At 42.8% G+C, this 25,013-nt stretch overlaps 1 protein-coding gene across 2 annotated transcripts; it reads right to left on the bottom strand.

The window, feature by feature from the left end:
* Positions 1-4,770: 4,770 nt before the first annotated feature.
* Positions 4,771-24,013, bottom strand: acin1a (apoptotic chromatin condensation inducer 1a). 2 transcript variants are annotated; one of them, XM_042428735.1, is made up of 18 exons: positions 23,835-24,013; positions 21,005-21,070; positions 20,731-20,842; positions 20,567-20,622; positions 17,417-20,362; positions 16,083-16,238; positions 15,760-15,848; positions 12,242-12,299; positions 10,153-10,192; positions 9,732-9,874; positions 9,438-9,581; positions 9,152-9,347; positions 8,845-8,990; positions 7,001-7,108; positions 6,812-6,919; positions 6,416-6,722; positions 6,232-6,332; positions 4,771-6,119 (listed from the first exon to the last, which is right to left on the bottom strand). In XM_042428735.1, exons 1-18 carry the CDS (start codon positions 23,970-23,972, stop codon positions 5,763-5,765), a joined length of 5,271 nt encoding a protein of 1,756 aa, XP_042284669.1. In that variant the 5' UTR covers positions 23,973-24,013; the 3' UTR covers positions 4,771-5,762. The 2 variants fall into 2 exon arrangements, with proteins under 2 accessions (XP_042284669.1, XP_042284670.1); XM_042428736.1 differs by having other exon boundaries at positions 9,732-9,856.
* Positions 24,014-25,013: the final 1,000 nt, after the last annotated feature.

Here is a 25,013-nt window from a genome sequence, read left to right as displayed (position 1 = left end):
CAAAAAAATGCAGTTTGAAGTTCTTCATAATACACAATAATAAAAAGGGATAACCCAAACATTTTGTACAGCCCTATACAGCAGCTAAAAAAGTACTATACACACTTCATGCAGCATTATGACAACCCTATAGTCATAACACTGACAAAACATAACTCATAGCCCATGCTTGGTGGTAGCACTATGCAAAAGGCAGGAATATTGCATCCCAAATGAGATGGACTCACCATACAGTGAAAGAATGGTGTGAAAGTCACTTTCTTTGCTTTCTTTCCATCAAACTCAGCAATAAAATCTGTGTACTCCAGCTTGGATGCAATGTAGTTTTCCACTGATATGGAAAACCCACATACTCTGTCCTGAGAAACTGACGAGCACAAATAGTTTTGAAATTCTTTCAACTCTTTTTCTCAGGCACGTTCAACCGGTCACATTCATGGGTCGACATTTTTTACAGGAAAAACTTAACTAAATCTAATGTAATAACGAAATCAATAAAAAAGTAGTGTATGTTGGGTTAATTTAAAAAAAATCAATAAAAAAAGATTTTCCAAAGCAGGAAAAGCACAGGTGTAACTTATAACATTAATGATGACTCCATTCTTTTTATGTGTCCCAGTAAACCCTACCAGTAAGCCAACATGGTCTTGGAAGTGACTAACATAATTGGAATGTAGCCATTATTGGGTTAAGATTAATCACGCCGGTGCTTCTCCTGCTATGACATGACAAAACATCTGCTGTGAAAAAGGTCTCTAAGAGTCCAGTGGAGGTCTGCACTCTATTCAACTACTTTCTTGTTCATAGCTTTAAAGATAAAAAAATCTGTTGACCTTTACCCAAACATATTTTACTCTCTGAAAGATTGCAGAGAGAAATAGTTGAGCTACTGTAATTTTTTACACACACACACAGGGTTCATTTGAGGTATACACTGTCAGTGGAAGAGAGGGATCAATAGCTAATACTTTTTTCCGTTATGCCCGCATCTTATTATTCCATTTAGCTACACATGAAGCTATGCATGGAAAATAACTTTCCCCCATTAGTTAAACATATTTTTTGTGTCCCAATCTCAGTTTTCCCTTCTGTTTCATGGTTGGTGATATTTGTTTTCTTAGCCATGCACTTTTGCCAGTCTTTAGCCCCTCGGCGCTGAATCTGCTTAAAGCTATCAGAGTGTAAAGCTATGTGCTTTTGTTACCCTTTAACACAATGTCTGCACTTTGAGTCGGGTGTGGTGCAGTGGGAGCAGTCTCTTAAATGTTAGAGGGAGGTATTGTGTGGGTGAAAAAAATACAGGTGCAAGGAAGTTGAACAATCACCATTTCAGCCTCTTAAGCTTGCCTTTTTTTTTTTTTAAAAACCCCTGTCTCATATGGCACAGTTTCCCAAGCCCTGCAGGAAAACACCTCCTACATGGGAGATGCTGATTCAGGCTCTCCTTCCCGACGCTGCTCCAGCTCCACTCACCCTGACCTAGCCCTATCCGCAAGGAAACCCCCCTGCTTCGCTCAGGGCCTGGTCAGGATAGTGGAAATATATCTATATTCAGTCACTGTCTGAACTCTCGAGAGCGCAAAACTCCTCATTCTTCCTCCTCACGCTCCCCACATCTCCTGCAGTCTGGTAATGAACTATCATACAAACTCTTGCTTGCTTTTGCTCTTTCTCTCAGCGCCTCTTCCATCACAACAAGCCACATCTGGTTTCCATAGGCACATACATGTCATCACAAAGAGGGGGGGGACTGGAAGAGGAGGGGGAAGGGTGTGTATATCAAGGGAAGTCTAAGGAGTGGTAAGACTGACTGTCAAGATATCGTTGTCTGTCTTCACGTCTCTGAACTCTCCTCACATATGTTTTCATGACACGGGCCGGCTTTCCCCTCAGTCGAAATTGAAAGGAAATCTATAAGAGCAAGCATGCATATCTGAAAGAGAGAGAGAGAGAGAGAGAGAGAGAGAGAGCAACCGTGTGGTAAGTACGATACAGACAGAGCAAGAAAAAGTCAGAGAGTAGGAGGAAAGTCAGCGAGACGTGCAGAGATCAGAAAGGCCACATCAGAGGTTGCCTTTGAAAGTGGAGCTTAGTGGGCCTCTATGCCGAGTTCCTAACAGTGCTGGACACAAAGACCTGTGGTTATATTGAAGAGGGGAGGGCTGAGAGTAAGGGAGGAGAAGAGAAGGCGGACGAGTGGGGGGGGGGTTGCTTACAGAGCGAAAACATGTTGTTTTAACAGCCCACTCATCATAATGAGTGGCCTTGCTCAGCTGACTGGCCCTTACCATTGACCCAAGCTCTACAACAGACACAGGTGGTCTGCTGTGGTCCTCTGCAGCTGTCACTAATGGTTCTGTAAAAGACCCACAACTGAGGAAACATTGTTTTGAGTCGTTTCTGCATCTGTGGACGCAGTGCCGTCCATCGGGATCTTTTCTTTACCACATCTGGGCAGGTCCAGCTTTCTCTGACTGTGCTTCCTGGTCTTGAGCTGAACTCAGAGAACTCTCCTCATCCAGGGTTAAAGCCGCAGTAGGCAGTTTTTGCATGTTGAATTTTTTAGACTTCAGTACTCACAATGTGGCATCAGCAAACTAAAAATGTTCTTGGTGGTGCCTGCAGTTGGATGAGGTAAAGTGATTCTGTTTGGTGGGGACAGTTTTCTGTGGATAGACTGTTCAGGCGTTGCTGCTTTGAGGAGATGGTGTTAGGTTTGGTTACTTCCTGTTAGTGGAAAAGACTTCCTATACTGTTCATCAAGGGGACGACTGCCCACCAATGTCAGGTCAAAATCTGATTTGTCCAGCAGTTAACTAAAAACTTCAATCCAGATTTCCAAAACATTTGCTGCGAATATTCGTGGGCACTGAGGTTGAATGTTTTTGATGATCCCTGACCTTTCCTCTTAAAGCTGCACTGATCAATACTTTTACATAAACAGATCAAATAACTGTTAAATAACTACGCATAATGTCGTTTGTTGTGACAAACCCCACAAGAATTATCAACACTCTGCAGCTCCCCTCAGCTCTATGCAGCATTTTAGCTTCTTTTGGCTCAGTATTTTGGTTTTACAGCAACTTGAATGCTCACTCTCAGGGCTCTCATTGATGTTGTTCACAGCTGCAGCAGGCAGCTGGTTTGAGAAAAAAGAAAAAAAAAAAAAAAAACACTGATAAACTTACTCTAAGCTACGTGTCCAGCACCAAACAGCAGACAAAGTTAGTGACTAGCTTGTGAGCTACTGGAGCATTTAGGAACTCGAGAGCCAGATAGTTTTCTTACGGGATGGTGGAGACCAAAACAGAGCTAAAAGAGAGTGAATACTGGCCTTACATTTGGGTGGACAGAAACACACAAAATAAATGCCAATGTTGCTCCGATTCTGTTGGATGTGCAACTATACAACTGTCTGCTAACAATTCTCCATTAAAACTCTATAAGGTGATGCTTGTTAATGTTGTATTTACAGATTTAACTGCTGCAAGTAGCCAAAAAATAATTAAATGAATGGAAAAGGTTTATGTGAAAGTCTCTTTAGAGAGACTTATTTTTATTTTAATGACCCCATTCTCCCCCTTTAGTCTAACAAACAAATGACATATTTTCAACCCCCCCTAACAACAAAATAGTATGTTTGTCCATCCACCATTTATGGTGTGCTTGGGTGTAAGCTGCAGTGGCTGCAGTGGGCCTTTAAGAACTTTAGTCCCATCGTTTTCTTCATTTTCTTTGTGAAAATACATTGCCATATTGTAGTTTTATTGATAGAGTCATTATCCTGCCACTTTCTTTCACCCCAGTCCTGCTTTTTATATGAACACACTCTCTCCTCCATGTCAAAAGAAATCATTTCTTCTTTTCATTTGGCCAAGACATCATTAAACCAACACACAGACTCTCTGACACACACACACACACATACACACACACACACACACGTCTCTCCTGTCAAAGAGGTACCATCTGTATGCCTGATAAACAATCATTAGAGATGAAAGACGAAATCTAGTGTTCTCATTCCAACCAGGCTGCCCCACTTAGAAATCTGTTCTCGGCCTGCCAGGGAGATGCCAGGGTGAAGGATTCACTGGTCCTCGCAGAGTCCAGACACACAGAGTTGCATCAGGGCAGAAAAATGTTATGCTCAGCGACCATAGGGCTGTAATTACATAGGAGCACTGCTGAGCTCTGCAGGATGAACGTCAAGAGCAGGGAGATGGAACAAGGGAACTGAGGAAGGAAGAGGGCAAATACATGATTTACAACAGACAAAGAAGGGAAGGGTGGGATACAGAGATGGTAAAAAGGGTTAACACTCCTAGTTTGGGGGAAACCACAATATTAGGATGAGTCTGGAACAAAAGAAAACACCACTTGTCATCACATCAACATGGCACCGTGGGAACATGTGGGAAAGGGACATTTTTTTTCCAGAATAGAGATTGAAAAAGTTGTTAGTATGTGCTAACTCAAATATTATTTCATTTTCTTTGTTTAACTTGGCTGCCTGAAGTAATTCTCCTTGTGTCAAATGTCATGACTGAGCGAGGCATGTGTGCTGTGACTGACACCTTGTGGATTTTAAGTGTAACTGCAGTTTTGTCTTGTAAAGTGTGTGCTTAGCTTGAAGAACTTGAGCTACTTTGCTTGGAAAATGGCTAAAAATCAAGCAAACTTTTCTCATTATCAATATTCATATCGCAATAGAGAAATTACACTACAAACCCCATCAGCGGAGAGAATGGAAAGAAAACATCACAATAATTTCAAACTTCAATTTTTATTATTTGTACATTCACCACTGATAGGCGTACTCAAAGAAGAAAATTAAAAAAAAAAAAACAAAAACAAAAACAAACCTTTGTACTAAAATGATAAAATAACGATTAAAAAACAATATTAAAACCATTGTGAGAAAACTCATAATGCAGCCTCCCCTCTTGGGCCTGTAATGACACTACAGGGTAAGAGCACTGGAGGAAGAGGAGGAAATGGAGGGAGGAAGAAGAGAATCAATGGTAAGGACATAATCATAAGTTGTGTCAGGTGTGGCAGATGTAGATTCTCTCCCACAGAAAATCGTCTCATCTCTTAACTAAACGGCGGGAGAGAGGAACACTGCATTGCCTTAGTAGTTATTCCACACCTGTCCAAAAATACCCCAGAGCTGCCTCATTTAAAGACTTGGGTTTTTAGTAATCTTATATGTCTGTACAAAATGCCAAACACATCAATTCCAATATTTTCAGATTTACGCAAGCCTCTGCACAGAGGGATGAGTTTTTCTCTTTAGGCAGGACTGGCAAAGAGAGCCTTGGACTACATGCAGCAACAAAAGGATTCCTCATCCAAATTGCAGAGATGGCGACGACAACTGATTGCAAATCGTAATTGGCACCTACACTTTGGGGCAAATGGGGAACATCGGGAGAAATAATTCAAATTACCCAGCGTGCCATACTCCTATGCCGTCAAGACGAAAACCAAAGAAAAAGAGATGCAAACGTATAAAGAAAATATATCAAACCTCGACAGGAGCGAGACGTACAGCACTCTGGGAAACAACACTGCAAAAAATCATGGTCCCCTTTAAGCATGACTGTGTGTAGGTGTAGATGTGCTTTGAGGTGACAATTTGAGAGATGGTGACGACATCGGTTGGTCCTCTGTTGGGTCTTAGTTGTAACAAAGTACATGTAGTGAAAGGCAAATGGAAGAGGGTGGTCTCTAGGACAGTTCCATCGGCTGATTGGTCGTTAACGTCGCCTTTCTCGCGGGTCGCTGCGGCTGCGCGAGCGTCTGCCCCCACCTGCCCTGCTGCCTCCCGGCCTACGGTAGCTGTCCCTGCGTTTGTCGTTCTCCCTCTCCCTTTCCCTTTCCCTCTCCTTCTCCCTGTCCCTGTCTCTACCTCGGTCTCTGTCTCTGTCCCTCTCTCTGTCTCTGTCCTTGTCTTTCTCACCCTCACTCCGGTCTCCCGTGGTGCCGCCGCTGGCTTTCATCCTCTCCTTGCGTTCTTCTTCCCTTTTTTTCTCCTCCTCCTCCTCCTCTTGCTCCTTCCTCCGTTTCTCACGCTCCTTCATCCGTTCTGCTCTGGCAGCTTCCCGCTGAACAAACTAAAATGATGAAAATGCACAGAGCAAGACTTGAATTAGATATCCAGGTCTTGTACTTTAAACTGGAGAGAAAGCAAACAAAAAGTAGAAACGAAAGAGATTTGTTTCTCACCTGCTCCTCGGTAAGTGGAAGCCAGTATATGCAAGGAGCTGCTTTGGTTTTTCGAAACAGGTCATCAAGCAACTTTGCAGGGGGGTCTTCAGCTGTTTTCTCTGCCAGAAAAAGACACAGTATTAAAAAAAGGTCTATTTCATCTAATGCAAATACAGTCTGATCTCATGTCTGCATCTCTCACCCTTCTTTTCGGTCTTCTTCTCCTTACTCTTCCCCCTCTCCTTGCGTCGTCTCTCTCTGGAGCGCGACCTCCGGGGACCTCCCTCTTTCTCTTCTCCGGGTTTCCCAAACTCTCTGACCTTGTCACGATCCCACTCCCGCTCTGCTCGGGCCCTCTCCCTGCGCTCCATTTCACGCTCGCGCTCTGCCCACTGGTCTCGCTCAGGGAGGAGGGAGGGCAGGCCCGATGCTCGACCGCGGCCGGAGCCAGGCCCCTGTTCCTCTGCTCCAGGTCTGTCGGCTGCACCCAAGCCTTTGTGGAAGTCCAGCTACAAAGCAGAGACATGCTCAGACTACAGATGGCAGAGGATTGTGGGCATAAGAGACAAAAACAGACTGAAAACTTAAAAGGTCTTACTTCATCCTGCTGGCAGAAGTCTACGCTAAGGACTTTTGGGTTGCTCTGAGGCCATTTCACTCCGTGAAGAGCTGCCCGTGTGGTGACGGCTTCCTCTGAGCTCGAGTACTAAACACAGAGAGAAGAAATTAACTCCACGAGACAGAAAAGAATCCTCCCCAGGCCAGAAGCAATCCGGTTATAACTCACAGTGACGTAGCAGTGAGACTTGATTTTGTCAATCCAGAAGCCGTCCTCCACCAGGGTACCAGTTCTGCTGAGCAATTCCTTCAGCTGCCCCAGAGTGAACGGCCTCACCTAAACAAAATATTACAAAAAGGTAATAATTTAACAAAAATAAAAGACTGCACATTGAGCTTGGTTCAATTAAAAGTTAGACTACAAATATGAAATATTTCTAAACAGATTTTTTTTAGGAAGGTGGCCGAGTTGTTTAGCCTGATCTTAACAGTTTGTTCCAGAAAGATACAGTGAGGTCCTCAGAGGAGATCTGGGAAAAATCAATTCTGAACTTCACTGTTAGTGGAGTGCATTTCCAGAATAATCCTGGAATCACTTAAAATCTTTATTAACAACATATCCCCAGAAGACACCACAACCAGTGTTGTCTCGAGCCAAAGCATGACATACATAGCATATGCCTCTGTGTCACACAAGAGCCACTTTGTTGCACTGGGCCTCCATCACAATGAACACAGGCAGTGTTATTTATTCTGAATCAGTTCTGCGATTACATTCTTAATCTCTGCGTGGCTCCATGTCGGGCAGATATCACTGTGTATGCTTGGGGAAGTGACTATGTGTTTATACTGCAAGGAAGAATAAGCTACACTGGTTTACGTGCCAGTATTGTCATGATACCAAAAATTATGACTTTGATACAATATCTGCCTAAATATCTCGATACCGAGACTGAAATGATACCATGGCAAAAACCTAAAAAATCAGGAATAGTAATGGAATAATATATTCAGTCTGCATGTGACACATGAGTGCAGCTTCAGTCAACCAACATCTTTTATAGACGGGCTTTGTGGTGTCCGTGAGCTTGCCCTGACCGCCGGTTATCTAATCGACATAATGCCATTTTCGCTCCGTTTGTCTGCTTTGTCGGCAAGCCGTGGACAGTCGGCAAGAGCACTAGTACCAGCAGTCGTGCCTCTCGTTCTGTCACCATGAAAGCTGCAGCGTGCATATGAGAAAAAACAAAACAAAACATTGGCACGCCAACTAAGCCTGCAGGGAGTGGAAGCAGAGCGCTGCACACGCACACTGCCCCGCTGCCGCACATCAACGCAACTCATAGCAAATATAGCTCTTAATTAATTAATTAATTAAAACACTGTCATTCTTAAAGTACCAGTACTGATAAATTCGGTATAGTACTGTTTTTAATGGCAGGGTATTGCAATACATTTCTAGTATCAGTATACCATGCAACACTATTATGTGCATTCTACTGACAGAATATGTTACTCAATGCAAACTGTGTAACTTTCTTATGTTGTTGTGTTAGTTTCTGGATGACAATGGAATTCTATGGAGAAGAGGGGTAAGCTATAACACTGTGGCAACTTAAAAGTTAGGATACATGAATGGCTGTTTGATTCTTTCCATGGGATTTGTTGATAACAGTAAAGAGATAAAACAACAGCCTGATACTTTACAAATGGTAAAATATGCTTTGTTCCTGTAAAGAGGCCATTTAGTTTCTATAAAAAGAAGCCTGGCTGTAACATCTGAGAGGCTACATAAAATTTGAACTGCCTTGAACACCAATCCAAGAGGCTGGATCAGTTTAAAGGTGGCTCAAGACAAGAAACAGCCAGTAAGAAACATGATGCCTTGTCTCATCAGGGCAACACATGCATGTAAATAGCTCCACAAAAAAAAAAAAACAGTGGTCTCACCACTGGCAGCATTTCTTAAGTTATGTTTTCCATCCATGCTGCACTGTGCAGTATCAACTGATAATCAGCCCAAGCCCATTGCCAGTAAACGGTATAAAGCAGAGCAGGAAAGCGTCTCCTCACCAGGTTGCAGACGTGAACAATGTTGGAGACTTTGCCACGTGGAGGAGAAGGCTGTCGGGCCGTGCGCACAGGATCATCGATAGTGATGGAAACACCTGTTTTCTGCTGGCTGATGGAGCGACGAATGAGGGTGTCGCTGGCGGTCACTAGGATAAGGAAAGAAGAATAGTAAACACAGTATCTCCATTACAAACACAGTACTTCCAATGTAGACACACCTGACCTGAACTTTCATTAGTGTTCTCTAAGCAGCTTATGTCAATTTTGTCCTGGAAAAACTAGCAAAAACTCAAGTTGGATCTATTACCAGTGTTGATTTCTACATCATGGCTGGTATGTGATGGTGACTGGGTTTCCATGGCTGCAGGAAAGGAGGTATCCATCTTTTCTTCATGGACGCCTGTCCTTTCTCCATCTCCCTGTAGGTCATCCTCCTCCATCTCCTCACATCTGCTCCTCTTCGCCTCTTTCTGTCCATTCTCTTGGCTCTCCGAGTGCACCACCTTCAACAGAAGGAGAGATAAACTCAGACTTTCCTGAAGTAAAGACAGTTCCTGTCATTCACTGAAAAACAATGAGAGCTGCAGATCAACCTGTGTGACAGTGCGTCGAATCTGAAGGTCCTGGTCAGAGCGCTCCCTCTCTTCATCCTCAGCCCCGGAGAGGACAGCCTCCTCTGGGTGCAGGTCCACTACTGCCTCTTGGCCTATACAGGGCCGGATGTCTGGGATCAGAGACTGAGGACAAAAAACACAGGATGGATATGAGCTTGCTACATTCAACACAGAAGACAGAGGCTGTGCAAGTGTCTCACAGTGCATCTATGCATCCACATGGGAATTCACAGCAACCAAAATGTAACATTAGTATAGCTATGGTGCAAATACCTTGAGTGAATCTGTGGTGATGCTGATGGAAGGTTTCTTGGCAGTGACCGCTGTGCTGGAGCCCCACCTCCTCTTGCGACCGGCCGCGGCCCCGGAGTCCTGCTCGCCCTCTGCACTGCCAGTGCCTGGGGACAATTTGCTGCCTGGTGAGATAACAACAACAACGAAAAAAAATCACTGAATCCACAGGCACATGGCATATTCATGTACAAGGGTACATGCACCCAACAGTCTTTTGGCCATATAATATTAAAATACAGATCCACAATCAAGCGATCCACATTATTTAAGATGCATTTGTGTTGCCATTAATCGCTTATACATCATTTTAAAAAGCTACAATAATGAAATGGAAAAAGGCACAAAACCAAAACTAATGAAGTGTTATGAATGTTGGTAAAAGTCAGGAAGGGGTACTCACTGCTGAGAGAGATCTTACGAGCTGAGAAGGCCTTAGGTGTCTGAAACACAAGAAGATAAAAACAACCCAAGATACATGGGAGAGGTGAAAAGCAGACAATGTGGCTTGAGACAAATGGTCATCAAGGACTGGCTGGAGGGAAGGTGGAACAATAACAGGAAGTGGGACAAGTAGGGACTGAGAGTGAATGATAGAAACTGCTGTGCAACATCTTTCTCAAATTCAACGCTACTGATTGCACCAAGCTGTGTTGATTTTGTGTATTATACTGGTAGTTAACTGTGTGTCATTCATAATTAGTTAATAATCTACACCTATAGATTCCTATAGATTATAATTTGTGCTGAAGCGTATATTGTAGTTGCAGTCAGCAGATGAAAATACTGCAGTTTAAATTCCAGAGATGAAATTTTGTTGTTTTAAAACTTTGTCTCTCAAAAGACATATCAAGTCAAGTTAGTTTCACAGATGTGAAAGTCAACAAAGATTATAAAACAGATGTTCAGTTCAATAATTTTGATTAAACTGATGCGGCCACAAATAAGATGCACATTTTTTTTTAAATGCTGCTTCTCCCAGCAAGACTACAGAGAAAATGACTGGAAACTAAGCATTTTCAAAATAACTATGAAATATAACAGTGAATAAACGTCTACTTATTCCCTGGTACCACTGCCACCTGATCCTTACTGGTTTGGATATGGCCCAATCACGACTGCATGTACTGTATCTAGGCAACAAGGGTCCAATCAAAGGTGGCTGAGATGTTTGGGTGGAAATCTGAAAGCTGGTTGGCTGGCAGGATGGGTTCAATAGTTCATTGGGGTAGGGGCTTGAAATTGCTTTTGGCCAAAGCTGTCATCCTCAGGTGTTCTGACAAAAGTCCTTTTAAAGTTGTGGCAGGCTCTTATAACAACAAACAGAAACGAGTCCAATGAGTTGGAGACCAGATGATGAATGTTGACAACAGTCACTGTGCGCACAGTTGAGTTTGAGGGGCAGTAAGTTCATATAGAGAGTCACAAGTAGCAAATCTCTGGCGATGGCTGTTCTTGAAAGGGACCTAAATGGCAAGTCCTTCTTCAGTTCAAATAAAAACTGCCCACTGCAGTCCAGATAGAAGATTTGGGTTATTTGAAAACTCGCATAGTATCCAAGAAGGGTATTTGCTGGAGAAATCCCATTCCAAGAGATTAACAAAATCCAAAATGTCCTTTGTCAACAATGTTACAGTTCACCAACACATGTCCATAATGCCCACTTTTTTGCAAGTTATTGTGGGGTAAAAATGTCTCAGAATGAAAATCTGAAAACCACTCGGTTGTTGAGAAGGTTTCGCAGCAGCCTTGTCTTGATGTGAACACACTTCCTTGCGCATCTCTTCTGCGTGCTGATTTTAAAGGTGCATGGCCAGATTAGTGGATAACATGATAAGAGAGTTGGGCCACACTGACTAGCCAACCCCTTCTTTGAATCATCTAGTCCGATCAATAGCTTGTGCCAGCCATATCCATGAAAATGAGGCAGCCTTTGTTGCCAGGGGTGTCCCTCTGCAGTGCAGCCTCGGGGGCTTATCTGTGGTCAACTCTGGATTCTTGGGGACAGTGGAACAGGTGCAGCAGTAGCAGTAGTAGTAGTAGTAGTGGCAGAGGTAGTATGCAGGTACCAATAGGGGCAATGGAAGAGGCATGAGCACCTTTATAACAAAGCAATCATTTGGGGTTTAAACATCAGCCACAATGAGAAAATACCCTTGCTGTTTCTGCCTATGACAGTGTCAACAAAGGTTTTACAAACAGCCAAATCAAAAAATCTAACTACCTACACACATCCTACCACTTGTGAAAAGGGCATTAAGTCATCTAACGGGAATATATTTTTAAAATGTAAAGCAAAGATTTTCAACAAAGAAATTAGACATACTCAAATGACCTACAGTGTAATGTATCCAGGTTAATAAAAACTATGTGCAAATTAAAGAGATTCCACTATAATGTGCATTAAAGCTCACATGGGTTCGTCCATCTAAGTCCTCAGCTACAGACAGCTTTGAGGACCAAGATGATTCACGGTTCTTCAGCTGCCTTACCTCCTCGCTGGTCTCTGGAAGCTTCTCTGGCTCTGCCATGGCAGACTCCATCACCTGCCTGTGTAGTGTCAAAAATACATATCAGCAGGAATAGAAGAAACAGATGAGCAGACCAATAGAATGAAATTGAGAGGAAACACGTTCTCCTTCTAAATTTGTCATTAAGACAGAAATGGAAAACAGGCAATTAGAGACAGTAGGTCTCAACAAAAATAATAAAAAAGGTACACAAATGTAACAGAATACATGTTTTAATAGAACCAATGAAACCTGGAATGTCTAACTTCCAAACATATAAATATGTCAATACAACCTAAAATTAAACTTTCTGTATTTCAGATTTAGGAATGGTCAAAATTTAATTTTAAATCAAAATCACTATGATATGCTTTGTACATTATCGGCAGTTCTGTGAAGTACACATAATTCGTAGTAAACGGGTTAAACTTGAAAAAACACTGCTGTTCCTTTAAATCTCATGAAACTAGTGAAAGCTTTTGCATTACAATGTAACATTTACAGAAAACGGTATGCATCATTTTCCATAGACAACAAATTTCTTTAAAATGACCACAAGGCAGCATAAAAAACGTATTAAAAATCTCTGCGGGTGAAAGTGCTCACTGAGATACATAAACGGCAACCAGGTGATGCTACATTAAGAGCGCCGGCCGTATACACCTCTGCAATTTCACAAAGGCGTTGTTAATTCTGTCAACGGGGGTCAAACAAGTGAGCCGAGGAGGAGAGAGCCACCGCAGTCCTCCTTCAGACCTGCTGCGTCCGTCCGGACCGAACCAAACGCTCAGCGGCAGCTACACAATACCTGACACGTCTCATGTCACCCCCATGCGCGCGCACGTGAATACGTCCACTCATTCCGCCTAAATTAACTTGGGGGAAGTTCACAGCAAAGACAAACTGTGCTCGGTTAAAACGCAGCCAACAGACTGTGACTGCTGCTAAAAAAACACAGTGTCGCAGCGAGCCACCTCTCCTCCCTCCCTCCCTCATACCTTCCTCTCACCACAGACTACTCTTCTCTGAAAGCATTCATGTCCGCACGGCTGTCAACCACAATCTGCGACGGACAAAGCCTCGTGTGCTGTTTAGCTGAGCCCCTGTATGTTAAAAAAAAAAAAAACATAGACCGGCATCGGTAGCTAAAGCCATCGACGAAGCACGGCCATGTTGCAACGAATGAAAAAATGATCATGTATTAAAAAAAGGACCCGCATCTTCTCAGCCACACCGGCTTCAAGGCAGTCTCATCAATCGCCTGATGGGAAATTCAACACCAGGCATGTGACACCGTTTTATCACCGCTGTACTGTATTCACAAAGCATTCAGACTGCTAGACTCTGATGGAGGGGGATTATATGATGTAATGGTAGCGTTAAAGCGAGGAAACAAAGCAACATTTTACAGCATACAGACCACAGAATCTGCTTTATAATAATACTCTCGATATTTGATGCCTCCAGTGTTTTTACAACTCCGTCTCTCTGCCACTGACACTAATTGTGCAATTTTCACTTATCGCAAGGCTGCATATACCTTTCACCTGTTTCTTAACTGAAGCTCTTAAACCACATCTTTAAATTACATCAATCAACCTGCAAACTTCCTTTAATCTTCAACTGTATCACTTGGAAAACAGTCACCTTGTTCTGGCATTACACTGACTGGCCTACGAAACTGCTTCTGTTCAACAAGGTGCAATTTGCCAATCATCTTTTAACTTAAGTCACTCATGAAAAACTCAGTGATTACGTTTTCATGAAAAAGTTACAAAATTCCCCTGAAAATGCCAAACAGTTTCTATCAACTAGTGTTCTAAGAATATTGTAAAGAGACTGAAACAACAAAACATTTCATATACAGAGTATCCACAACTGTTCTTTAACTCATCAAGAAACACACTTGCTGCTCTCCATTCATTTTAATGAATTAATTTGTTTTCTCTGCACATGCACATTGTGATGTTTTTTCATGTTTCTGGTGATGTGGAAGTATGTAGGTGAGTGGCACAAATACTCTAAAGCTGCATCTTCAAAAAAAAAAAAAAAAAAAAAGGGGGATAAGACATTTCCACTGTGATTTCTTATCTACATAAAAACAGGAGGTGTAGATGGAAATGACAACTGTATTTAATGGGTGAGAGTATTGAAATCTAAGAGCAAAATGAAATGGTTCCCTTAGCCCAAAATAGCTGAGCACAACCCTCACTCCTTTATGAAAGTGAAATTTGAACAAACCATTCAGAAATGCCTTTGCACATGATGTCACACTGTAAACAAATAGCATAAATGTTTTCCTCATCTGTCTACTAAAGGAAGGACTCTCTGTCTGTATGTATGTCCTTCTTGGATCTCTTGAACTGTTCATCCGATCGATTCCACACTTGGCAGGTGTATGGCTGGGGACCAAAGGGAGGGCAGTGTCGAATTTGGTGCAATTTTATGTTTAATATGAATAAACTTTGAATAAACCGGCGATCCCTGTCTAGACAGAAAGCATAGCGTCAGCAGCATGTTTAGCAGATCAGCAGCGAGTGACTACACAGGAGGTGTTCAGTTACATTGTTGAGCGTAGGTCACCTGCATTTTGGAAGCTCTCAGAGCCCAATACACAATGACTGTTGTTGCGCGCATTAAACGAAGGAAATAATTTCCACGGGCAGTTCAAAACCAGTTTGTCTCATACGCTCTGAGCCCATGGCAATTGTGAAGTGCCACTACAGACAAAGCACAGAGCAAACGTGGAGAAAATATACCCACTCAAATCCGAACTGAAGGCCAAGAAAATAGGAACAATCTAAGAGCCCAATATGCTCGATCCGCTTTATTTTAAGATGCACATTATTTTATTTTTAAATGCAGCCCTTATTCTAGACTACTTGAAATGAGAAAAGAATATGTATTTACTACTAGAGTACTCATTATTTATAACATCTGTGTATAATAGATTGTGATAGTTTCTTTCATGTTGTTGGTGTATATACTCATTCACACCTCACATCAACTGTATTAATTTTTCTATGTACTGAAGTGGCTGGAGGCCAAGCAACTGGCCTGTTCTGAACAGGCACGTTTTGAACGGGCACTGCACCAGTAAAAAGGATAAAACCAAGTTTGTATTTTGTTAGATATGGTCTTTAAACATGTTCTGTTGAGGAAGAAGACACCAACAACACTGATCAGTGTGATGCAGATGACCCAGGGAGGCTGTGAAACAGTGGGAAAACTGAACCACCTTTGGTGAAACTCTTTAAAAAATATGAAGAAATTAAACATTTGAAGATTACATGAAAAGTAGAACCCCCGCATGCTGAGCTGGAATAAATAGCCACTGCTCATGCTCTATGAAAGAATGCACTATTGACTAAACAGCAGATGTCAATAGAGTTTGAACATTACTAAACACCCTGTTCACAACCCGCGCACTTGGGAGTTGTAAGCCTACATTCACCTGTGTGTGTTATTCTGACACATAAACATAAGATTTAAAAGCAGACCTTTGTTTGTCCTTCTTTTCTTCCTCTTCTTCACTGTCCTTTCTCTTCCTTTTTGTCTCTTCTCTGGTTGGTGCATCAGTGAACAGTTTCTGGGGATTCAAAAGGGCAGCAAGGGGAATAAGATGTGAAAATATATGTTGGTGAAGCAGTTCATATAACACCACCGAAGGGACAAAAAAGGCCAGATCTAAAGCCATCATTTTGTACATCTGTAGTGGAACTCTTGATTTTAGGTAAAATATATAAGAATTTTTTTAAAGATGTAGTTGTCTTGTTTGAACATATACTCAAAAACATCTGGAGGTATATTATTAGCAACTGACCTCGGTGCGACTAGCTCCATCAGCAGTTGTGTTACTCTTCTCTACAGACATCTCTCTTTTGCAAGTGGAGGCTTTTGGAGTCTCCTTTACACCTTCAGCTTGAGCCTCTACAGTCACCCTGTGCTGTGGTGAGGAATCTCTTTCAGGTTTCCCTTCCTAGAAGCACAAGGGAGAAAGCAGTGAAACATTTTATGCACTGAACAAAAGATATACAAACAGCTGCTTCAAGTTTCAAACCATCTTTTGCAGAAAATCTAAATGACAGAATCAACTTCTGGTATGTCAGCGAACCTCACCAGCACTGTCAACCTACAGATCAATCTCTGGAGTAAAAGCCAGGTTGTGAAGTGTTCATTAAGTAGCAACAGTAGCTATATGGCATGTTCAGACATATGGATAGAGAAGAAATTACACCACTCATTGTCGGTTGAAGTTTTATCCACAAGCAGCGGCCAGCTGCAAATATACAAAGAAGCAAAAATACACCCATGGTCAAGCCTGGTAGCAGAGAAAGTTTTACATCACACAACTGCTGAACCTGCTTATGGTACATTGAACGAAGCTGGGACCACAAACATCTTTGTTCCACTTCAAAAACAGGACAGCAAAGAGGCAGTTTGTCTCTTTGTATCCATATGCCTGAATGTACTGTTACACACAAATATAAGTTTATCCCAACAAATGAACACAGCAGAAAGCAGTGGGGCGACTGCTGCGATAATGCCATTTGAGTGACAGAGTGACTTTAGGCACATAAATAAGGCGATATTATGTTAAGCTGCCTGCCGTGACACTCAAACTGCAGCCATAGAGGTCTATACGAGTGAAGAAATGTAGCTGAGACACTGCGATGCCTTCAAACCAAACGTTCCTGTTTCATGGAAGACACGCAGGGTATGTCTGCATCATAGACTGAACATGGTTGCTAATAGTTACCATGCAATTATCCAAACTGTATGGAAATTCAGCATACATCCAGCTGCTGGAAATAGCTGCATGAATGGAAGCAATGTCCTGGGGAATACTTGTCATGCCTTGATTGCACTCATGTGATCCCCGTTACAATTTTTATAATGAGATTTTCAAAAGCAGTTAGCCACACACAGTGATGATTAAATGGGAGAAATTGTGTCTATTTATGCTTAATTTAAATGAATTTGTATAGATTTTATTTCACTTTGCATTAAAACGAGTCATTCTTTCTGTTTATTTGTGTAAAAAACTGATAAAATATTTTCTATTGTAATTCTCTTTACAACCTTAAAATATGACAAGGTTCCAAAATGTGACACTATATGTCAAAGACAAAGAAATTTTACTTTTAGACTATGTACCTTTCTGCCTCTGGAAGTGGAGCAGGTTTTCTCTTGAGAAGATGAGGATGAGCCAGAGGACCCAGATGATGAGGACCCAGAGTCCGATTCGGAGGAAGAGGAATCATTAGAGGATGATCTTTGTCTCTTGTGTTTCTCTTCCTTCTTTGCATCTCTTCCCCTTCGCTGTGCAGCATCCACTGGGCTTGAAGGACCCTTGCCTTCATCCACATCTTTAGCTTTTTTGGTGGACTCCTTAGCAGCCTGTTCCGTCGCCACTGAACCAGCTTTGTCTTTGTTCTCCGTTCCAAGGCTTGTGGCCCCTTCTTCTTTGGGACGCAGTGTGGTACTTACAGCAGTCTCCTCCTCAGACTGGCTCCTAACAGAACCCTGTGCCCCGGCGACGGCAACTTCCTGTCTTGCACTATCTTTCTGTTCGGCGAAGGGCTGGTGTCCTTCCTGCTGCCGTTCCCCGACGTTGGTGAGAGAGGAGATGGGTGAGGCCTGCGGTTGGGGGCTATCAGAGAAGGTACGGGGCCGCTTGATGACCATGGAAGTAGAGGATTGGGGCTGAGTTGGGGCTGAGTCCCTTAAGAACCGGAACTTCTTGAATGATGACTGTGGCGACAGAGGTGTTGATGACATGGGTGCACCTGCTTCTGCTGCTTGGGCTTCACTCTGGGACATTGGAGCATGGGCGTCTTCCTGCGCTCCTGCCTCTGTCGAAGACTTTCTACCTGGTCCTGTGGAGAGGGGGGGAGGAGTGGGCAGGGAGGTGAGACCAATCTCACGGCCACGTTTGGATGGAGGGAGGTGACTCTCCCTCTCCTTTTCAGCCATCCTAGCTCTCTCTTTCTCCTGTTCCAGGGCCCTCTCCTGCTCCTCCTTCTCCTTCTGCATGGCTTTCTCCCTCTCGAATCTTTCTCTCTCCCTCTCAAGTTTTTGCTGCTCTAGAACTCTCTCCCGCTCCAGCCTTTCTTTCCTCTCCTTTTCGGCTCTTTCCTTCTCCTTCCTCTCCTGTTCCAGAGCTGCCTCTCTCTCCGCCTTCTCCTTTTCCTCCCTCTCCCGTTGCAAGGCTTTTTCCCTCTCTAACCTCTCTTGCTCCAATGCCTTCTCTCTCGCAAGTCTCTCCTTTTCCTTCCTCTCAAGCTCTAACCTCTCTTTCTCTTGGGCTCTCTCCCTCTCTAACCTCTCTTGCTCTAGAGCTTTTTCTTTTTCTATTCTCTCTTGCTCTAAGGCTTTCTCTTTTTCAATTCTTTCTCGCTCTAAGGCTTTCTCTCTTTCGATTCTTTCTCGCTCTAGAGCTTTCTCTCTTTCTCTCTCCAAGGCTTTCTCTCTTTCTAGTCTCTCTTGCTCCAAGACTCTCTCTCTCTCTAGTCTTTCTTGTTCTATGGCTTTCTCCCTCTCTATTCTCTTTTGCTCCAAGGCTTTCTCCCTCTCTATTCTCTCTTGCTCCAAGGCTCTCTCCCTCTCTATTCTCTCTTGCTCCAAGGCTTTCTCCCTCTCTAACCGTTCCCTTTCCAACCTTTCCTGCTCCAAAGCCTTTTCTCTTTCAATCCTCTCCTTCTCCTTTCTCTCAGCCTCCAAAGCTCTTTCTCTCTCTAACCTCTCTTGCTCCAGAGCCTTTTCTCTCTCCTCTCGTTCCCGCTCCAAAGCCTTAGCTCTTTCTAGCTCCATTTCTTCTCTCTCACGCCTTTCCCTCTCCTCCCTTTCTCTCTGCAGACGTTCTTGCTCCAGGGCCCTCTGTCTTTCGAGTTCCTTCTGCCTCTCAAGCTCTAGAGCCCTCTCTCTTGCTAAGGCTTGCTCTCGCTCTTCCCTCTCTTTAGCCAAAGCTTGTTCCCTCTCCTGCCTCTCTCTTTCTAGAGCAAGTTCCCTCTCCAGCTGCAAAGCCTTTTCTCGTTCCTCTCTCTCTAAGGCCTGCTGTCGCTCAAATCTCTCTTGCTCCAGAGCTCTCTCTCTCTCCAGTGCAAGAGCTCTTTCCCGCTCTACCTCTAGTGCTCGTTCTTGCTCAAGTTTCCTCTGCTTCTCTTGCCTTTCCAGCTCAAGGGCCTTTTCTCTTTCTATCTCAGAGTCCCTCTCTCTGTCCCTCTCCTCTGTTGCAGTGGCCTTGAGCACACTCACAGGTACTTGAACACGGGCCGAATTTGCTCCTGTGACACCCTGGTTGGTGCCTGGAATCATGGGAAATGCCACATGGCCTGCAGTGTTGGCTGTGTGAGTGATGGCAGATACCAGACCCTCTGGAGGCCCTCTGCCAGGAAACAATGTAGCTGAAGGCAAACTGCTGTCCTGCCTATCGCCTTCCCCATTGCCGCCATGCCAACCTGCCCCAGAGAAAGCACCTTCTGACTCCATTTTACGTGCCAGAAGGGTCAATGGCCCGGGCTTGCGCTCGGCGTGTCCACTCCTCTGAGGCTCTGGGCTGCTACTGCGGCTGCCACTGCTGGAGGAACCAGAGCTGGAGGAACTGGATGAGCGCCTAGCTGGGGCTACATCTGGACTCGGGGGGCTCTGTTTAGGGGTGTCAGGCAAGGGGAATGATAACTCTGGAGGTGGGGAGGGAGGAGGGGTTGGCTGGCGGAGTTGAGGAGACAAAAGGGAAGGGATGTGTTGCTGCTGGGGTTGACAAGATGCTCCAGACCTCTCCCTGGTTGTGGGCCCTCTGGCTGGCTCTCTGATACTTCTTCTGCGAACGTTGCTGTCCCAATCCTCATCATCGCCGTCCTCTTCACCATCCTCGCTATCATCATCGTCGCTGTCAGCCGCGAAATCGCTGGATGCGGCACCCCTCTCTGGCCGGTGCTCACCACCCTGAACACGCAAGGGCACAGAGCCAGAAGCAGGAGGACCAGACATGTTTGCCTCCTGGTTCCCGTTACCCTCACCCTCATTTGCTGCACCATACAGTCCCTCTCCACCAGAGGGGCCAGGGGGCTTGTGCTGGTCAGCCAAGACTGGTGTGACATCCTGATGAGGACAGAAAGGGAGCTGAAACTTATTTTGTCACAGCATGATGCCACTTTTGTCCTATGAAAATGATCGGGCACAATTCTTACCAGCAGCGTCCTTTCAAATGTGAAACATCTTTTAGAGCATGGAGAATCTCCAGACAAAAAGATTAGAAAATGTAACTGATAAACAATATGGAAGAAAAAGAAAATTATGTCTGACCTGGGCTTGAGGAGGACCTGAGGTGCTGTTATTAACTTCTGTGTGGTCTTCTTGATCTGTTTACAGAAAGTAAATAAAATTTAAAAAAAGAACATTTTGTGCCATGAACAGAGATGTGTGCAGTAAATCACTTAGCTGCACTGGAGGATTCTACCTATACTTACCATTGGTTTCATACGCCTCGCGAGCCTCTCTCTCCAGACGCTGCCTCAGGAGCTCCTGTTGCTTAGCCAGATATTGCTTGATAAAGCTGTTCTGGCTCATTTCCTCACCAATCTAAATACAGAGAGACTTTTGAAAACAGGCTGCAAGCGTTCAGGGCCACTTTCACGTACTTTTTGTAGAAGTGTACGGGAACTGTACTGATGCAGATTGTGTCATTTATACTTCAGAGATCATTGCATGGGAAGAAAATAAAATGCATCTTTGAGAACTTACCTGAGAGTTTGGCTGCAGTCCAATGTGAGCGGTGGAGGTCCTCTGCAGATTCTCCAGCATGAGAGCCTGTTATTGAGACATGGAACTTCATTAGGCATTCTCCCAGATTTGTTAGAATCGGTACTGGTGCTTTTAAACGTAAATGTATACCTGGCTTATTTATGACAACCTAGTTACTGTGTACTGTATTAATGAATCATTTTGATTATGACACAGTTTACACAGTATAATGAGTCTCTGTTTGCCCTGGCACAAAATAGATGTGACAAATATCATGCAGCATCACTGTCTCCCTTTCATAATAATTTCAGAGTTGGAGAATTCTGTTTTCATACAGTTTACAGTAGAGAATGACAGGAAACCTGCTGAGAAAGAGAGCAGGATGACATACAACAAAGTTCCCCTGGTCACAAGCAAACCAGAAACATGGTTGGTAACAGTCATGAGGGTCAAGCAGATAGGCAAGGCAACCCGCAAGCTGTAGTGACAAGCAGACCAGACTGGAAATAATGTGGGCAGGGTAACAAGCAAAAGCTGCTGAACATAACTATTTAAATTTTACAGATTTTTAATTCAACACTTTCACGGTCAGCCATGCAGCCTCCCTCCCACTCTGCTTCTCATATTCTTTCACCCAGCATGTCCATGAACAAAAATACTTTTTTAATTATAATGTTTAATAATGGTATACTGTCCATCTTGGACCAATATGACCTACATTTATGATGCTTAACATGTGGTGCAGTATAGTAAATTAAGGTATGGTATTGTACACCACAGTAGTACTACTGTACTTCAGCTGCACCACAGTAGGTACCATTAGGCCTCTTTTCAAACTTTATAAAGCCAACAGGGACTTTCACCAATTAACATTAAATTACCTCCATAAATAGCTACTATTAAGCCTATAACTGTCATTCTGTAATATTTAATTGTTCCACAGTTTTTTTAACCAAGTTTTTCTTTCTGCTGTTTGCCATGTTGTATTGTATTACCAGTATGTGTTTAGACACAGTTGATTTACAGTATCATTTGCCACTTAACTTAGGCTACCTCACCAATGCACGATCAAACTGAAGTGTCCATACAGTAACCCACATGTTTGCAGTGGATTTGGTGTGTCAGATTATGGAATTGTTTTTACAGTTCTGTAGTTTTTAATAGTGGCTGCACAAAATGAGCTTGTACAGACCAAGTTAGTGGTGATACAGGATGGAGAAGTTTAAAATATTAAAAGTGTGGAGGTTTTGAAAACTATGGTTGATTTTTTTAAATTTATCAGTGCCACATATATAGTGTATTTTTCAATTATGCAGTCCTCCACTGAGAACTGCACACCTGCGCTTTATCCCAGGAACATGTCTCAGCTTTTCAGAAAGACATTAAAAAAAACAACTCTTGGTTAGAGAAGCCAGTGGAACAGAGGCTAGACGGCTCTCCTGACTTTCTGTTATTATTTTGGCTTTGGATGACCAGAAAGTTGTGACCATCCTCCCAGGTAGAGAGACTGGAAAGTTCGGATCAACACTGTGTATTCACAATTGTACATTAAAGTGGGACTGTGGAACTGTCAAGAAGACGTGTGCATGAGTTAGAGACAGTAAGGTTCACAGCAAGGAAAGATTGAAGCTGGGAAGCAGATAAACAATAGTAACTCTTACCTTATTGTCACGTTATTATTAAACTATGATAATATGACTTTATAATGTATTATTAATGTCTTGAGTAGTTAAACACATACAGTTAAAGAAATATGGTGTTCAATTTGGTATTTTACATTTGCATGTGTGTTACGGCTCCAGTATAACCAGACTGATGTTTAAATTTAAATGTTTTTAATTGATGATTATAATTTCTCCTTTAATCAACTTTTTTCTTCAAAGCAGGTGCTGAAATAAAGGCTTTCTAAAGGCAAGCACTCCCCAATGCAGCAAAAAATATCTATAGAAATTCACATAATTCACTTTAGTATATGTCTTTTTCTCCCTTTGACTCGAACACACAAATACACACATAGTTCAGCTAACAATGTATTATTGGGTGTTTTTTTTTCGTCAACACTGGAAAGCAATTGTAAACACCCGTTGCTATTTTCATGGCGCAATTCAGCGGACAAATGTTAACCGGACTACACCGCTGAAAACGAAAAGAATGTCCCAACTTTCATGGCGGACGAGATAAGGTTGATTACCTGCCGCAATGTAAACAAACCGGCTCATACAGCACCTTTGGAAGCTCACAGGCCTACAACACATTTTGAGCAAATTTGAGCAAAACGGCTCCGAAACACAGCGTAATATGTCTATTCAAGTACACAGTGTTCACATTTGGAGTTAGCGTTAGCGGATAAAAACTTGTCAAGCTACTAAGTTCACTGGTGTAACGTTAACCTCCCGGCTAAACTCATGCACATCAACAGTGCTTGGGGCACACTTCCGTTAACGGTAACGTTAACAGCAGCGAGCCAGTCGCTAAAGGCCACCGCTCAACTCGCAGCATTAGCCAGGGGAGCTAACGGGCTAACAGGACAACATCACACAAACACACACTTCGAGATTACACACTAAGTTGACTGAACTCCCGCTCTTGCTGCGGTTGGTATATTAATGCACGGCGAAAACACCACTAAAACACAGTGTAGTGCAATTAGGCACACTTTCAAGTGATTAGTGATCGTTAAACTCGACAACTCTCGCTCCTACGCTGGTCGGCAGTAACGATATCGTTACTCAGTTGTCGGCCCTCGAGAGAGCATCAGCCCGTCTCATCGTTAACGTTAGCTCGCAGCCACAGTGGCCCCCCCTCCCGTATATTTTGCAGCGGAACTCACCCCTTTGAGTCTTTTAATAAGAGCATTCTTCTGCCCGCTTTTCGATAGCCCTCTCTCCTCAAGAGCAGCTTTTAAATCCGCTACACGAAGGGACTGGAGCGGTCTCCCGTCCAGCGTAACGTCTTCGAGGTCCGCCATTTTCCCTTCCTCTAGTCAGTTCCCAGCGAGAGCGACGAGCAACGCCTTCCTGCACTGACGTCATCGCCAACGACTTCCCCCTAATCAAACAAATAAAAATAAATAAATAAAATAAATAAATAACTGCTATTCCTAGTGGAAGCCTTCAGCTAATGATATTCCACTCCGTGAGGCAAGAGTTACAGGAATTGGAACCTACCTTCTTTATTAAAGGAGAAAATATTAAAAGTCACAAATGTACTAACAAACATATAAGAAATTCTACAGCAAAAGGAAAATCACTCCACGTAGGAAATTTGTGTGTAATTCCCATTTTTCTAACATTCAATGGGAAACAACACGGCTTCTCCCATATACATTTGTTATCCCCAACAAACTGAAAGATGTACATTACAAATTTGTCTGAATTTAGAAAGTGAGTCTATCCAACTTACAAACAATAAGAAATGTACGCATACAGTTAGTATGCTCCAAGAATTCTGATTTTATTGCGTACCTTTTCTGTTGCGTTATTTTGATATTATTTATTTATTTTTATTATTATTACTTTTACCCTACGTCCTGTTGCCATGTTGAATGTATCAACCATTTGAAAGTGAAGTCATGCCTGTTATGTTATCCTTATTTCACTATGGTGCCTAAGTGTTTTCTGTTGTTGTCTTAATGTCACATGTTGAGTGACGGTTTCTAAATAAATATTGTATTAACAATGAAGTGAAAGAAGTATACTTCAATATTTTACATCGATTTTACCCTTTTAAAGAAGTGCTGGAAAGATTTAAGCTAAATATCGACTATATCTGTGTTTTTTCAATCCAGACAGAGAAACAATATTACACTTGTTTTTTTTTCACTGTGATCATTCGTTCTACTGTTGTCGTATGGCAATCCTCTTTGTTGTAAATAAAGAAAGGTTTGGGGAAAAAATAAAAAAATAAAACGTTGCTCATTTTTTCACATTCACCATGGAAAACACACTTTATATGTCTCTATGCTGTATATATAGTACATAAATTATCATTTTAAATATTCTATTTAGGC

Source organism: Thunnus maccoyii, chromosome 12, assembly GCF_910596095.1.
Source record: "Thunnus maccoyii chromosome 12, fThuMac1.1, whole genome shotgun sequence".
Taxonomy (NCBI): Eukaryota; Metazoa; Chordata; class Actinopteri; order Scombriformes; family Scombridae; genus Thunnus; species Thunnus maccoyii.
Note: the sequence above shows the minus strand (reverse complement) of the source record. Positions and strands in the feature narration are given on the sequence as shown.